The sequence below is a fragment of the Musa acuminata genome, chromosome BXJ2-5 (genome assembly GCF_036884655.1).
Source record: "Musa acuminata AAA Group cultivar baxijiao chromosome BXJ2-5, Cavendish_Baxijiao_AAA, whole genome shotgun sequence".
In the NCBI taxonomy this organism is placed as follows: domain Eukaryota; kingdom Viridiplantae; phylum Streptophyta; class Magnoliopsida; order Zingiberales; family Musaceae; genus Musa; species Musa acuminata.
Genome location: NC_088342.1, coordinates 7921514 through 7939365, shown reverse-complemented (window position 1 = coordinate 7939365; position 17852 = coordinate 7921514). Strand labels below are relative to the sequence as shown.

Below are 17852 nucleotides of genomic sequence, written 5' to 3'. Positions count from 1 at the left end.
ATAGACAATGCAAATTACAAATAGACTTTACAAGCTCTAAACAGTTGCACAACAAAGGGTCAAAATAGTTCACTATAGACCGAATATCTCTCACAAGTGTTCACATGACACAACATTTATTTACAAGCCTAAGAAGGCCACCAAACCCAACTAAAATGGGGATGTTAAGCCTTCGACCGTACCTCTACATGTTGTGCAAAGCATGAATAAATAGAAAGACACGGACATACACAAGTATTACATCAAACATCCTGTTTAGAACTTTGTCCGTGAAATTCTCCCCCACTTATTTTTCGATATCCTCGTCGAAGCCTTTGTCGACATTGCAACTCCTCGCCTTTGCTGAGTCTTCAATTTTCTGCTCCAGCTGCAATGTTCCTCTTGGCTCTCGGCTGTTCTCTGCTGTTGTTTTTGAGTAGTCGAACCTTTGATCCGCCATGCTACGTTAAATTGCCAATGACTCTGGCTCTAGTGTGGGGTTGGCTGAGTTGTGTTGATCCCTGTTGGTTCCTGCGGATCCTCCAGATGAAGGAAAAGACCATCCTTACTATGCGTCAGTCTCTCAAATGTCTCATGCTGCTTGAACTGTGTGGATGCTTGTTGGAGCTTTAACGAGCATCGCCTCATAAACTTCTAAAGTTTTGGGTCCTTCCTCCACAAAATTTGTTCATTGACTCTTCTTTCACTTAGTTGTCACTTCCAAGTAGATTCGCATCACTTTCACTTTCGATTGGCATTCTGTTGGGAAATGAAGCGGATAATCTACTCTCAGTAGCACTGATCACCATTGGTGAGGATTTGATAACTATTGTCTTTTAATATCTTCGAAGAGTTTTTGAACCTATGCAGAGTTCCTCTACTGGATAGTTAAGAGAATTGGGGTACTCGATTTCGCCCATTTTCTTAAGAGTTGAGAAGGCAATGGTTACTTGACTTCGCTCGCCTCCTCAAGGGTTGTACTCCATGCATCGAGCTGGTTACTGGCATTCGTCTGCTCTTTGCTCATACTTCTGAAGCACTCGAAGTGTTTGCACTCCTTGCATTAAGTTAGCTACTGTGATTCACCTTCTCAATGCCATCGAACTTCTGGAATGCAAGAAGTTTTCACCCCAACTTGGAGTAATTCTTTAATAGATTTGGTCGCCTCTAGGATTGTACCGTCTTCTCTATCAACCTTGTCGCCTACTCTACTGAGTAGCAATGATACAGCACCGCGTACTGCCTGCTTCGTTCCTTGGTCGTGCACTCTTGCATGACCCGAAATCCTTCACTTACGAAGTTCCTTGGCCTCTGCCCTTCAGCCTTGTCTCGGTACTTAGAGTTTGCTTCTGCATGCTCCACCTCCTTGACTCCTTTCACGACCAAGCGCTCTCCCTCCATGAGAGCAAGGGATCAATGACTTTCACGGACGTCTCGCCTCTGCGGTACCATGGCGCTGCCATGCCCATGGCTCTACTATCCGTCGCCTCGCGTCTGCATCCCTTTTCTTCACGATCAGTTGATATGTCTCTGTGACACTCCTCCGAGTCCATCTCCATTCTAACTGATGCTTAATTTTGGGTAGCTAAGTCCCTCTGGACTCGTCGTCGCTTCCTTGCCCCTTTCGATCCCCTGCTTCGACACCTCTGTGTTCTCCAAGCAGCTTCCTTTGGACGATAAAACGACAGACTACAACTCTCATGTGTGGCCTCTGCCATCACGTTATAGGGTTTGCACAATTCTGTTTTCCTTAGCTTCCTTGGTAGCAACGTTCGTTTACTCGACCTTGTCCTCTGACATACCGGGCTCCCTTAAGTGAATATGAGCTCTGGAGCAGTTCAACTCTTCAGCTACTTCGATCATACCTCTACATGATCAAGTCCCTCCCATGGGACTCATTGGTACTTGCATTCGAACTTTTTCCTTGGTGGAACACAGCCCCCATTTGTTGATAACCAAGGCTTTCATCCGATGCAAAATTCGATGCACGCACGAAAGACCCGCCTCCGTGGTACTATGGCCTTCACTCCTTAAATTCATAGCTCTTCTTGTCGTCGTGTTGTTAACCGAAGTAGAGCTTCTAGTAGCTCCTAATTATACCTCCGTATGATCTAATCCCTCACGGGACAATATCGTGTATTGCATTGCCACGAACTGTTCCACCACGATCCACTGCACCATATCGCCTCCTGGTGATATCTCTATTGCATTCTGATCCTTGTGGAATGAACTCGAATGGTGATCCCTCCATGTGTGGCCTCTACCAATATATCGCAGGGTCTCTTCCATCTTCGATTTTGTTCGCTCCTTTGGCAATCGACCTTCATCCACCTGCCCTTGTGTCACACCAAGATGAAGTACTGCTCTAGGACAGTCCGTCGCCTAGTAACTCTCGAAGTCCACCGACTTCGCTGCAACTAGTGCACCATTGTTTGGATCCTGGGCCTCTGCCCCTACCAGCACAATCTTCACTGCGCATCGCTTTCTTCATGGCAACACTATGACATATTTTTCAAGAGTACTCGTCTCCACGTCCTTTTACCCCGTGCCAAGGCCTTCTGAACCCAACTTCGCCTCCGCAAGTTGAGTCGCCTTAGTTCTTCCATCAAATGTTTCTCCGAGATAAGTTGCATGTGCCCAGAAGCTCCCTTCGTCTTTGACACCATGCAAGATGTGTGCGCTCCATCAGAATGAAGGACCCATCGAACAATATGATCCTGCTCTTGCCTTTGCAGGAGTTCATGTCCTTGACCTCTGTCCAAGGAAAGCTCTGCGCTTTCGCTCCATGTTCCATATTCTATGTCGGCTCACTTCATGCGGCTTGGGTACTTCGTCAAGTTACACCCAAGTCACTCCGCTCCTCGTTTTTGCATTGAGTTGATGGTGACCCTCCCTTGAGTCTGATCTCCATATCGACTCTAAGTATGTCTTCATTTATGTTGCTTTGGGTCGCTCTCCCACTTGATCTCACAATGCATCTACCAATGCATTCTCTCAAGCGAGATCATGCGAAGGCTCCTCACCGCTCGCTCGGTCCATTGAACTTCATGGAGTTTTTTTTTTTTTTTTTTGGTACTCCTCAACATATGCGGTATGTTGCACATAATTCTCACTCTAGAGAGCTGGGACCTATCCCCCTTGGATATTTGTCCCGTTGGAGCAACATCTCTCTTCGGTTCTTTCTCTCTGAAAGTTTCGGAGACCACCATCCCCTTGGACTACTTCGATTTGCTAAACAAACTGTACATTGTTCTGCCTCCTGCAAATGCACTTGCTAGATTGCGACTCCACGTCAATACAGCCCCCGTTGCACCACTCAAGGCCTAGCAACATATTGAACTCGCTGAACACTTCAGCCTCCTACGAACGTATCCTTCACATGTCGAAGAGAAAGTTCCAATGCTCCATGGCGCCGAGTTCCGATCGCCTTGGGATGGCCACGAACATTTCATCGTCCGCATATAAGCCCTTGCATGAGTACCGAATTCTTCGAGTTAGCAATTCCCCTCACCTCTGTGAGCTTTGCACAACTCTTTTGGTCGCTGAGCAACTCATTTCACCTTGCATGGTCTCATCCTTTACCAAGCACCTCGCTTGCCTTAGCACCATCAAGTGTAGTTGTTAATGTCGAGTCGTAGCTCGAACTCAGCCATCCCAACCAACTCAGCCATCCGCATTCTTCCCAGCTTGCTTGTCCTCGAGGTGCCTCTAGCGCAAAGGGTTGGTCATTCCTCCGAATGCCACTCTCAGATGCCCGCTCCTCTGAGCGACTCCTTTTCCCAACATCTCCATGCTCGTTTTCCCCCAAACGGTCGCGCGTGCTAGTTGACCTCAACGCAGCCCCACTAGGTCCCCCACGTTTACATGTCAAGTGTTTCTATGAGTGCTTGTCTCGCTCTGATACCATCTGTCACGGACTTAGTTGGTTTTGCCTAAGTCATGCGGCACCCTTGCGTGTCCGCCCGTAAAGGTTAGCCTCCCCGAAACCTCCCATGGTCCCTTAGGACATTCAAAAGAGAAAACGGGTTAGAGAAAGCGCCTCACTCGGGATCCACAAGCAAACATTCTAGGAAACACTTCATAGACAATGTAAATTATAAACAGACTTTACAAGCTCTGAACAGTTAGCATAACAAAGGGTCAAAATGGTCCACTACAGACCGAATATCTCTCACAAGTGTTCACATGACACAACATTTATTTATAAGCCTAAGAAGGCCACCAAACCCAACTAAAATGGGATTGTTTAGAACTTTGTCCGTGAAAGCACGAAACAGATCTTATCCTTGCAATTAAGTGGCATATTATAGACCATGACCATCACTTTGTTTGCAATGCTATACCTCTCATCTAAGTAGCATAAGTTAAGAATTGGTCTTCATGAATGATTGAAGAAATTGGTTTTGCTTTTATCCTCTTTAATGATATCGTTCTTAGAGTAAAAACCAGATATTAGGTGGAGAGGGGCATTAGGAGTTGTACACTTTTATAAAGTTTTAAATGAATATGAAGGCAGCTATCAAGATTAATCATTATATTTTCATATCATGCAACAACAGAACTGACCACCATATTTTTTTATTCTATTTTCTTATATCAAAACGAATAAATGATAACCATGATGGAAAATGGTTTAAAGCAGTATTACTAGATATTTTCAAAGGAAATATTAATGTAAACTTGTATTCTTATATAGCTTAGAGCACTTTGTCGTCGTCTTTGTTTCATCTTGAAAAAATAAATATAATCATGCACTTGTTATTTATCACTTCTCATTAGGTTGAACATAAGGAAAATTAAAGCATCAAACATAACACAATTGCATCATACACATTATATTTAAGTTACTTCAAATCATAAATTTTCAATTAGACACATCAGCATAATTATGTAATCCATACAAATAATTCACAGAAGCAGAGGATGAAATTAGGTTGAACATAAGGAAAAGAAAAGCATCAAACATAACACAATTGCATCATACACATTATATTTAAGTTACTTCAAATCATAAATTTTCAATTAGACACATCAGCATAATTATGTAATCCATACAAATAATTCACAGAAGCAGAGGATGAAGAATACAACATATATATATATATATATATATATATATATATATATATATATATATATATATATATATATATATATATATATATATATATATCAATTATTCATGGAACAAGATAAAAGCAGTAGCAACAACAACAACCTATATGTTTTGACTATTTGGGATTGGTTACATGGATCCTTTGCCACACGCTATATGTGTTGTCAAATTAAGAGTTTTTAAATCTTTAATTATATTTTATAATAAACTATTAGTGTCTCTCAAGGATCGGCATTCATATGTTTGAATATAAAATCATATGTATTCTGAAGTATCCATATATTACATCCGTACTTGATCCTTGTCCATGTTGTTGGATGTAATTAATTGGTATAGCAAATGCTATTAGGTCACATTTGCAAATTTGAAGTATATTTGTTAGTATAAACAAGGAAATGTCCATGGATATAGATTAAAGTATTAATTGAACTAGCCTATTAAGCTTTGAACTTTATGTCGACATCCTTTTCCTTCACTAGGAATCCATAGTGCAAAAGATGATGGTACTGGTTGTGGATTTTTAATTGTTCCTATTTAATATATCTGTCATTTTTTTCCTAGTGGGGAAGTATACCAACTCCTATCACTAAAGTAATAAAGTATAACGGTACAAGAAATACCTTATTCAGCCCCAAAGAGCTCAGGACAGAGAGATACTGCAAAATCTATGATCGAGAAGTTGTTGCCACAACTTATTAAAAAATAAAGAATCATATGCTGTAGCATTGATTGACTTATCTTTGGGAATCTACACGGACAAAATTTATCAAGATAAATGCCACTAAGAATTTCTTCAAAGGATTATTCAGCAATGCAGAAGTTTCTGATGTGTCCAATAATGTGTTGGACATGATTTTGGCATGTCACTTTCTCTTTCGATAGACCAAAAACTCAGTGCCACAAGCATTGCTACACATTTGCATTGTGAGTTCCTAATAGTAACTATATGACATCAAGATGCAAATGGAAGAAATGATAACAAAACACAGCCGTTGCCTTCATCAGCGGGATAAGGTTTTGATTATTTCTCAAAATTCTTTGCTATGTTTGAATTCACTTAATGGCTAGTCACAAGCCTCAGTACAATTGTATGGTTAATCCTTCGTGACCTGGGTGACCTGGATTCGAGTCACAGAAACAGTCTTTCTACTTGTAGAAGAAAGACTGCCTACACTGATCCATCGCAGATTTGTATTGGCAGGAGCCTTTTGCAATGAGTTGCTTTCTTTTCCAATCAATATTATTTTTATTTAGATTTTTTTTGTCAATATTATCATTTCTGACAATTTGTTACTATTGGAGATTTTGCTGAGCTTTAACTTTTGTTGTTAAACCTTGAAGTTCATTTGATTTTTGGTAAACATATTACCCTTTTGGTATCCTTAGGTGAACATGTTACCTTTTTCTTTTCTTTTTCTGTTTTTTTTAAACCAGAATATGGTAATTGTTGATGCAGGCATTATCTGGCATTGGTGAAGCTATTCAGATTCGGGCGGACATATTACAGAACACTGCCCTAGATGCTGCACTAAACACACAGTTTCTGTTTCAGATCGGAGTCTTCACTGCTGTTCCAATGATTTTGGGCTTCATACTGGAATATGGTTTTCTAATGGTATCCTCTTTTGATACCCATCTCATTTCTATATTTGCAAATTGTAGTTGATGTTGAAGTGGTTAATTTGTTTAGAATTATTAAATATAATGGTTTGACACAATTGAGAATGTGTAATTTCCAATTTTGTTAAAAAAGGGCCTGAGTAATGAATATCAATGATATTCCTGTACCAAATGTGTAGAAATGATTTAAGTGCTTAAAGTATAGATTTTGATATAACCTCTTATGACATCCTTGAAATGTCATTTCAATGCAAAACTGGTTATTTAGACATCGATGACTTTTTAGACATCAATTATGTTTGATTATCAGATTCAATTGTCCAATAAATGCATGTTATCATTTTTTTTCTTTTATTTTTTTCTGACATCATTGTTCCTTTCTTATGGAAGCTTTTGGTGAATAAATTCGAAAGGTGAGTGAATCTTGGAGTGTGGTACTGATGTGTAAAGTGAAAAGAGAAAAGCATGCTATTAGAAGCATGAATACTTATGAAAATAATAGAACTCATTTCTTTATTTTAATTGCTTTATGACCAGTATCTAATCTGACAAAGTTCATGTCTCGGAATAGAGTTGTATATTCATAAATCTTTTATTTTATATGGTTACCCTATCAATCTTTTGCTACCTGGGCCAATAACATCAAAATTGGCCAAAACTTTTGAAAATATAAGTATTTGGAATTGGTCGGTAAGCTTGCTCCTTTGTGACCTAGGAGACAACGGTTCGAGTCACGGAAACAGCCACTTTAAAATATCTAAAGGTAAAGCTATGTACATTGACATCCGCAAATCCCACATTAGCGGGAGCCTCCAATTGTTCATTGGGTACACCTTTTTTAATTATCTAGAAGTTTTGATTAAGGATTACCAATCATGATTGTTTCTCCCAATCCAGTTAAGGTTTGAAAGAAGCACCAAACCATGGATCAGCCAAAATGTGATGTGTTTAGAAGCCTATCATCAATTTGCCAGCTGCTCAGTTGGACCTTAAGAAGGGGGGATGTATGTTAGGAACCACATAGTAATATGTCCTCAAAGAAATAAAATGTTCTTGCTGATTACACTTGTAGTGTTATTTATTGAAGTGGATAGAATTTCATTGTTGTTGTGTAACTTTTTTTATGTTCAACGAAAAATAAGATTCTTTGTAGATGTCCTGAACTCCAGTTAAATTGCTCATGATAGTACCCTGTAGAGGAGAATTCACTTAATATCAAAAGTTAGTTGAACTTTTCCAATTATGATATATGTTTGGCTCCCCACAGATGGCTTTAGCTTTTCTCATCTAGTCAAACTTCGTTTCTGAACTTCTGCTGTTGTGCTATGTTGACAAGTGTTGTTTGTATGCTTTCATGGAGGAATCCTTCTACATGATTTTTCATGGTTCTAAAGTTAACATGTAAATTTATTTGATAGAAATTTATGTACTATTTTGTTTGTTAGTCTTATTTAATTTTATTAAGAACGTGATGATACAAACATATATTTTGTGGTTAATTTTTGTACAGGCTGTTGTCAGCTTCACAACAATGCAGCTGCAGCTTTGCTCAGTCTTTTTCACATTTTCTCTTGGAACAAGGACACACTATTTTGGCAGAACAATTCTCCATGGGGGTGCTAAGGCAAAAATCTCTTGTGCACTACTGCTTTATTATTATTATTTTTTTTTGCTTTAATATGTTCACCATATTGATTCTGGTTTATCTTTATATCAGTACCGTGCCACTGGTAGGGGTTTTGTTGTTCGTCACATCAAGTTTGCAGAAAATTATAGGCTGTACTCCCGTAGCCATTTTGTGAAGGGGTTTGCAATCTTACCCAAAACTAAAGGTTCATCTTCAATAATTATAAGGAAATTCATCTTAATATCCTATATTTCTCTTGCAGGTTAGAAGTTGTGCTTTTGTTGGTAATATTCCTTGCATATGGTTATAACAGTGGTGGAGCTATTTCGTACATCTTGCTCTCTGTTAGTAGTTGGATCATGGCATTATCTTGGCTTTTTGCTCCATATTTGTTTAATCCATCTGGTTTTGAGTGGCAGAAGTAAGTATCATGTCTTTGTCTTAATATTAGTTTGCATCCCATGGTATTCCCACTCTGTTCAGCATATACATTTGCCTAAAAGATGCCTTAGTTTACAATATAGCTATTTTCTATTGTTCAGGACAGTGGAGGACTTTCGAGATTGGACAAATTGGCTATTTTATAGAGGTGGAATTGGAGTAAAGGGAGAGGAAAGCTGGGAGGCATGGTGGGATGAGGAATTGGTATGCTAACGGCCCAAGATTATGCAAAATTACTTGTTCAGATGCCTGTTGATGGATTTTTACATAATCGAGTTTAAAATAATTTAAGAACCTTAGTTGTGTCTTAAATTTTCTATTTTTCTGATGGTAAAATATAGAGAGTGCTTTAAGATATTTTATTGTTGGTTTTGGAGTAGTGATTATGATGTTGTAAAAGTTGTGATGGGGTTGTCACTAATGTTAAGACTTAAAACTAGGAAAATCTAGTGAGTTCCTACCATTTTAGGTTTAATCACGGATTCACATTAAATCCTTATAGTGGATGAATATATTAGGCAAGGATTTTAATTTCGAATGATACTGTCCGTACCGGCCTTTATTTTCAAATTTAGACCTTTTTTTGCGTTGCTTGTGATCCCAGTTTTCTCATCTTTTTGCATGCGATGATGATATATTATTCATACCTTTCTATCCTTTTCTTCTTTGTACAGGCCCTTTGTCCAGGTCTTCCATAGATTGTAGCGGTCTAGGCTACTCTTGTAAACAAGTGTCACTTTGATACCACACACCTTTCCCAATTGAGGATGTGATGGTTTGTTGATGGCATTAGTTTAGTCAAGAAGAGTTTACTTGGGATTAATTTTTTATTTTGAATTATGAGATGAACCTTAAAATGAAGGCTTTAGAATGGTTTAAATATCATCGCTAAGGATTATGAAAAAATTATTGGTATAGACATGGCTTAATATAATGAAGTTTAAAATAGTTTAAGAACCTTAGTTGTATCTTTAGTTTTTCTATTTTGCTGATGGAAAGTTATAGTGCCTGAAGATATTTCATGGTGGTTTTGGGAGAAGGGCTAAGCAACAGTTATGATGTTGTAAAAATTGTGTGGAAGGGTAGTCACTATGCTAAGACAATAGGAAATTCTATTGAGTTCCTGTCACTGTAGGTTTGCATCATGGATTCACATTAAATCCTTATAATGGATGATTTAATTAGGCATATTCAGGACACTAATGTCTGCTGACCAGTGTCATTGTAAGAATAATAAAAATAAGAAAATGAAAGATATTAACTGGTATGGTTGTTTGTTCCTGTTGCTTGATTGGATTGAGAAAACTGAAAAAATTTGTCTAACTGCCATTTAAAACATTTTGAGTAGGATTAAATAGGATGAAGATAAATATATGAAGTGCAACTTCTAAGAGAGTATAATATTGTTAAAATTTGAAGATAAGAACTACCTAGAGGTAAAAGTTCTCTCTTGGATCTATGTTGAAGCTATTGTGCACAGAACTAAAGAAGGATAATGGTTAAATTGGAGAGGATCATTTATGGAATTGTTGTGTATGTCTTGGGTTAATTGAAAAGTTACCCAACCATCGTATGGCCAACTACTTTGTTATGTTCTGAATGTTAATCTGGTAGGAAATCACATGTACAGAAGTGTTGTGGAGCCAAGGATGTTGAGATTCATGTGCAGGCACTAAACAAGATTATATTAATAATATCTACATTTGTGAATGATTGGTTGATGATAAAATGAGACGACCATTTAAGATATAAACATGTTCCAAAGAGACCTGTAGATGCAAATCAATTATGAATAATGGTATGAGCGGAGGTATATGAAGGCTAAAAGAGACTAATTAGAAACTATAACAAATGAGTTGTTTATTCCTAGATTGACGATGATAGTGTTGTGAGGAGAGGTAGAAGAAAATCTAATAAATCAATCACAATTAGTGCTGGAAGGAGAGGTAGAGGAAGACCTAATAGAACTTTTTAGAATCATGAAAAACAGTATGTTTCCTTTTAGTTTGACCAATGATATTGCTCTCAGTTCACATAAATAGCAGGAAGAGACCATGTACCTGATCCTAATAGTTGGCGCAATACGGCTTCTTCTTGTTGTCTTTTGGTTGTCGGTATGCATTGCCTAATTCTTTTTTTTTGTTTCGTATGGTACTCTGTAAGTCTGTAGTTTATTTTACATACATTAGAGTCTTCCATATAATCACTTTGCTCTAGTAGAAACTGTAAATAAAAACTCTTAACTAGAGATATAATTCTTTACATATATCAGTGGTGGCAAAAAATCCATATTAGCCAATCTCACAGATAGTTGGTGGGGCTGACAGTTTTGTTGTTGTTTTTGTTGGTTCATTTTTTTATTATTTGAGCTAAATACAACTTTAACTTTCCCTAAGTTTGTTACTAGCAGATTTGAAATAATCAGAGCCATTTTGTCAGTCATTGTATAACTTATTGTTTGACTGCTAGTCTCTTTCAGTTGTAGCATGTCTTATGCACCATAAAAGAAGACGGCTAATTAAAACTTGTGCTACTTCTGTGATGGAAATTTTCTTTTGAGGGATGAACTTAACAATGGGTACCAGTCCATAGATGACATGATATCTTCCTTGGAACATTTAAGTAAGTATGAATTTTAGGAAAACTAAATAGGGTCCTGTGGAGAAAATTAATTCTAGGTGTATAAAATATCGGATGTCTGCTTGTGCGTTTGGTCCTCCTATCATTTTTTTCATATTTTTTATTGCCATTGTGTGCACAATGAAAGTAGAATCTTCAATAAACTAATAATAACGATATTAGTGTTTTCATTTGGTTAGTATGATCAGATCGAAGATATAGGCTAGGCCTTGATGTCGTAATATGATTGTTCCTTTGCAATTGAAGTGACCATCCTTTGGGTCATGGAATCGGTCTCTATGCCTGTATAAGTAAGATTGCACACATTCTTTTCCTGCACCCCGTTTTGGTAGGAGCCTTATGCACTTTCACAACCAGATCAAACATGGGAGGTGTCTATTATTTCTTTCCTTTTCAAAAAAAAATTCTTAGCTATTCAGTAGGCACATAAAATTTCTAAAACCACCAAAACAATGTTTTCTGAATTACAAAATTCTTCAGAGAGAACGTTTCTTATCAATTCTTTGGTGGAAGGGGTTGTATAAAAGGATAAGACTGTAATTTTGAGAGTGACATACCTTGTTTCAGTTGGTTGATATTTCTGAATTGTTATCTCTGCATGCATCATGCCAGCGTTACTGGCATATTTTCACCGTGCTGGTCTTTTTGAACTTTTTTTTATAAATATATTGATTAGTCCAATTGTCATGGATGAACTTTTGATCATTATGTTGTCTAATCTATTTCTTTTTCTTGAAGAATTTTATTCTGTGAATATCATTTTTTTCAACTGTCTTTTTGATCCTTTATTTATATAATATACCTTAAATTGTTTTTTTGTTCATCAATGAACTAGAATTTTAATGCTTGGAGGAAACAATCGTGCATACTGACTTTCATTCACAAAACTGTCCCATTTTTATTGGTATGGTATTGGAAGTGGGCTATGAATGTTATTAAGGTGCATGCTTAAATTGTAATTTCCTTTTATGTAACTTCATCAAATTGTGCTTTATCTTTCATACATCTTATCCTAAAATTCCTTGTCGAAATTAAATGTTTTTTTCTTGTTGGGTTTTCACGGTTTGCTGCCAAATAAATATACAGGCACATATACATACACTGCGTGGAAGGATATTAGAAACGATTGTAAGCTGCAGATTTTTCATCTTCCAGTATGGTGTTGTATACAAGCTGCAAGCATCTGGCACAGATACATCCTTGACAGTAAGGGACTTGAAATTTTTTAAATTTCAAACATTTTCCTACTGTGTGACATGTTTTTAAATTGAATTACCTATCTTGTCTCACCAGCCATTTTGTGTAAACGGCTTGTCTCCTGTCAAGTTTAGTTGCCTATATCATAGCAGCTTATCCTTGTGCCGCCAATGCACCAGTGTGTTATGTGGCCATCAGTGTTGATCAATAGAGGGGCATGCTGGCTGTTGTATCGTTCTGCCACAGATCATTATGTTACTTGCATCCGTGTTGTGCGTGTAATTATGCTAGTGGCACGATAACACATCGATAGCTAGTGTCATTATGTGTAGCATGTGCACTGATGAGCATAGCCAACATACTTTTACCTCTGCAATAACATATCGATAGCTATCTATTGTATACCTTATACACACCTGTTTGCATCAGTCATGATGTTACTCCATATACACATGGACCATATGATGTCTTGACCTGCAACAATGTTATGACATTGGAATGTCAACTAGCCTCTTGTTGGCCATTAATAGTCATGACCATATTACATGGAATGCACTGTAGTTTGCATGTCAAGATGTAACAATAGTGATCTATGCATCTAGCAGTAGCAACATAAATGAAACAAACTTGATTGAACCTGGTCTATTTCAGAGCTTGGTTTAAAATTTATGTATATATGTTTTTTTTTGTCAGCCTTGGTTCATTGTAGAAATTATAAGCCTAAACAGTAATATTGAGTTGAGCTAACCTGAGTCTGAATTGGTTGCCTTGGATATGTGGACCTTGTGTTTTGCTTAGCTTGATGTAAATTAGACTCATGCATATAAAAAAAAATTTATGCTCAAGGTTTTCTTCTTAAGCATGAGTTAATTATTCACTTCTTATTGTATTTGATGCTAGTGGAACAATTTTTCACATTTCTTCTGCTTCATATAATTAGGTTAAAAAGCCATCGGAAATAAATCAGATAATATGTTGATATATGCACCTATTTTTAACTTCTTAACAGATTTTGTGCCTTTTTGTGGTTAATTAATGAAATTGTTGGGTTAACTAATACAGTAATTTATTAATTTGTTTTATGCAGGTATATGGCTGGTCATGGATTGTGCTAGCTGCACTGTTTGTCCTTTTTGAGGTTGTGCAGATATCTTGCAATGCCAAGATAGTCTTTATAAATAGTGTATTGACATTTGCAATTTTCCTTCTGCTTTATCAGGTTTTCACCTTCAGCAATAAGGCATGGGTTAACTTCCAATTGCCACTGCGCCTAATTCAAAGCATTACATTGTTGATGGCCTTAGCTGGCCTAGCTGTTGCAATTGCAGTTACTGATCTATCTGTGCCAGACATCTTTGCGTGCATCCTTGCATTCGTGCCCACGGGATGGGGAATTCTTTCTGTGAGTCAGTAGCTTCACTAATCTTGAATATTTGTTTCCTTCTTTATGTAAAATTGGTTAAGCATGCATCCATATTAATGATTTACATCTCCCAGAACTCATGTGAGAAGACTATGCTGTTACATCACAGCAGAAAACAGGATGCTGGAACTGGAAAAAAAAATTCTGTTTTCTTAAACCAAAGGGAAAAGGAAAATAAAACATATATTGCAGCAATACCAAGGTCCTATTTGGCCTTGATTCACTTCAGAATGATCTGATGCAACGATACTGCCCCATCCAATTAGGTATGGGCGGTATTTACAGGTCTGCAGTCTGCTGGCACATGGATCATGACAAACTAGATGGTTTCTTCGTCAAGTGCTTGAACTGCTCGGTACAGGACTTATATCATCCGGTATGTGCAGTTCAAGCATGTGTGATACAGGGCTTGTAATGGGTAGTAATGTTTTATTGTTCATTCTTTTTTGGGTTTTTCGAAGATTTGATGCATATCGGTATGCAGACACATGGTGTGCCAATGTTGCTTGGGCCCATACTGGTCCAGGTCAGAATTGGTATGGGTCTGGCACCCGAAATTAAAAACCTTGGCATACATACGATCAGGCAGATTTTTGCTAATTAAGATTAAGAACAGAATGCTCAAAATGTCTGTAGTTATTTTCAATTTAATTTGGTAAAGGAATATCTTTCATAATCTGATTTTTACTGGTACAAAAATAGCTTTGGACTTCGTAACATGGTTCGGCTTGTTTTCTTACTTATGTAGTCCGTACAGTTTCCACTCTTTTTTAATTGTGGATATGCCTAGGATAGTAAAGTAGCCAACAGAACATAAAAATGCCTGTGTATCCATTTGCAAAGCCCACGAGGGAAATCCAGCATGTTTTCTGGTATTAAAATTGTGCATATTCATTCACATTTTCTTACATCTCATTAAGTTTGTTGCTAGCTGTTATCTCATCATTTGCAAGCTGCACTCAGTATTTGAAATTGAAAGTGTATTTTCTCATACATTATTACGATATATTTTTGTTATCAGTAACTCAAGTATTTCACTTGATTATTCAGATTGCCGTTGCATGGAAACCTTTTGTGAAGAAGATGCGACTTTGGAAGTCGGTGCGCTCCCTCGCTCGTCTCTACGATGCTGGGATGGGCATGTTCATCTTCGTCCCAGTAGCCATGTTCTCTTGGTTTCCCTTTGTATCCACTTTCCAAACTCGACTTCTTTTCAATCAGGCATTTAGCAGGGGGCTGGAGATCTCTCTCATCCTTGCTGGAAATAACCCTAACAGTGAAATATGACTGCAGCAGAGGGCCCTTGTGTGTTTCTCACTTTTGAATGATTGCTCCACTCTATTAGCATATATGGGATTTTGGAACATGTAAAATTTGTGTTATGTTACAAAGAAAAAGATGTGGATAGACTAGCCTGCGTCCTACACTTATTCTCTATTTTAAGCGAAAGTGATATTGAATTTTACTCGATTGATTCTTTAATGGGTTTCACGGTGCCCGCCAACTCTGAAATGCAGGGTATAATATGCTCAAGTTTTATCCGACCCAAATCTACACTCGATTGTGTGGTAAATAGATTCTTCTGGTTCGTGATTGTTGAGCTTGGTTGATGATTATGGTTGCGAGAATCCTTGTATGTCATCCCTTCTTTCCTTCTCTCACACCCGTCTTTTATTTCCTTCTCTCTTAAACACAAACTATTATATATTTGTTTACACCTCTGACTAACTGCTGATCTACTTGTTCTTTTCAAGAATGTTCATCGATGATTCACCAGGCCATCTCAAACTCACAATACAGCTCATGACTTAATTGTTTGCTTGTCATGGAGTGAAAACACAGCTCATGACTTAATTTTGGATGTAGTATCTGATAGCTATTCGTATGATAGTAGCTCTAAGAATATAACTTGTGAAAACACAGCTCATGACTTTATTTTGGATGTAGTATCTGATAGCTATTCATATGATAGTAGCTCTAAGAATATAACTTGTGATCAGTATAACAGGTTACAACCAGACTCCACCTGGGGGCGTAGGAAGTCGCTACGTTTCCGCCACGACCATTCGCGGTATCGTTTGAGGACAATAAAGCCAAGTTGTTCATCACCACGGAGTTGCCCATGGCAACGTACAGGCTCGGGGTGGTCCGGCATCGTGGTGTCTATACCGATAAGGTCCTGAATCTTATCAGATTCGTGGCGGCTCTGTAGCCGCGCGCCGACATATCCGCGGCTATCATACTAGCCTGCAACTGGAGCTGTAGATTTAGGAGCTGCTGCATGGGATTCAAGTCCTGCCGCCGGTTGTTGCACTCCTCGACCAGTGGCGGAGTTTTGGATGTGAAGCAGTTCACGTGACCGCCAAAGTCGCAGTCTTCGCAGAGGTACATCCACTGAGACGATCAATCGAAATGTTCTCGGCCATTGAACTCAGACGAGGGTGAGAGGGTGGAGGTGGGATTGGTGGTGCAATTTCTTGGGGAGCGCAGCGCATGGGAGGTGGAGATCGAACTGACAGTGGGGGCAGTGGAAGCTGAAGGCGTCGCCATCTTGGTCACAAGCGTTGCATACGAATCTGCCGTCGTAGCAGGCGAGCAAGTGGCGGAGGATAAGAGGGATGGGCGGGGTGGTGGAGTCGACAGGGGAGCCACGCGCATGTGGCGTCGAGAAGGAAGTCGAATGTCTTGGACATGTAGACCTCGCCGGAGCAGGTTCTTCGGCAGGCGTAGCTGACGTATTCTGCGTCCTCTTTCTCCACCACCTACATAAGCTTCAGGGGATGGAGGTCGGAAACGTGGTGGAGAGAGTTGTTTGTTTTGTCCTCTCATAGCTTCCTTAACTCGCATGGCCACAATATTATTTAGCATCTCAATCCTTAAATAAAAAAAAAATAAAACATATAACTTCATTTATGATAATACCATCGATTTTACTAATACAAACAACAAAAGGATCGATAAAAGTATACTTTTAATATATTAGTTATGTTTTCGATGATGACAAATGATAGTACTATCGAGACAACGGATGATTATTATGGATGAGAAGAGTCAGTGACGATAAGATGTAAGACAAAGTGAGAGGCGAAAGATGATGACACAGGTATCGATGCTCTACATCTATGTCAGTGCTGTTGGCAAGGAAGGACGACGATGCTCAGCATCTACATCGATGTCGATGCAGATGTAGAGCATCACTCGGCATCTATATTGATACCGACAGATCCAATGCAGAGTGGCATCGCTCATCTATGTCGATTCGATGCAAATGCCGAGTAATCCTTTCATTGTTTTACATCTACGCCGGTATTGATGTCATCCTCTTCTTTTACCTCACATTTCATTGTCGTTCTTCCTCGTACGTAATATCCACCCGTAACCCTCACCAACGCCACTGTTCATTATCATCGAAAATGTAACTGGGATGTTGAAATTTTTTTTTTTTCCTTATCAATTTCATGCTTCCCGTCAATAAAATCAACAACAACGCTAAGATAAATAGAGCTATATGTTTTACGTTAAGATTTACGCAAAATATGACATGAAAAAGGGTTTTGCGTACATCTACATTTGATCTTCACGTGGCGTTAATATTAATATTGAATGTAACTTAGGTTTTGCCATCTGCTCCGGACGAGACATTACATCAAACAACTAGATAGCAGGCTCAGCAGCAGCAAATGAATCTTCTGACCTCATCCAAACAATCCAACACGGACTTAGCGGTCGGTCATTGCTTCAGATCCTTGTCCTTCCTCTTAATATCTCCCTTGGCATTAGTAATTCACCTCTGATTCAATGTAAGCCAG

At 38.4% G+C, this 17852-nt stretch overlaps 1 protein-coding gene across 2 annotated transcripts in view; it reads left to right on the top strand.

Annotated features, from left to right (window-relative positions):
* LOC103984533 (callose synthase 9) overlaps positions 1-15508 on the top strand; it is a 75805-nt gene extending 60297 nt beyond the window's left edge. For both annotated transcript variants that reach the window (XM_065108487.1, XM_009402047.3), the window contains 9 exons: positions 6552-6710; positions 8226-8339; positions 8433-8521; positions 8605-8763; positions 8885-8987; positions 12510-12629; positions 13708-13758; positions 13840-14022; positions 15094-15508. In XM_065108487.1, coding sequence (XP_064964559.1) covers positions 6552-6710; positions 8226-8339; positions 8433-8521; positions 8605-8763; positions 8885-8987; positions 12510-12629; positions 13708-13758; positions 13840-14022; positions 15094-15330 — 1215 coding nt within the window. In that variant the 3' untranslated portion in view covers positions 15331-15508. The remainder of the gene's footprint in view (positions 1-6551; positions 6711-8225; positions 8340-8432; positions 8522-8604; positions 8764-8884; positions 8988-12509; positions 12630-13707; positions 13759-13839; positions 14023-15093) is intronic.
* The last annotated feature ends 2344 nt before the right edge of the window (positions 15509-17852 follow it).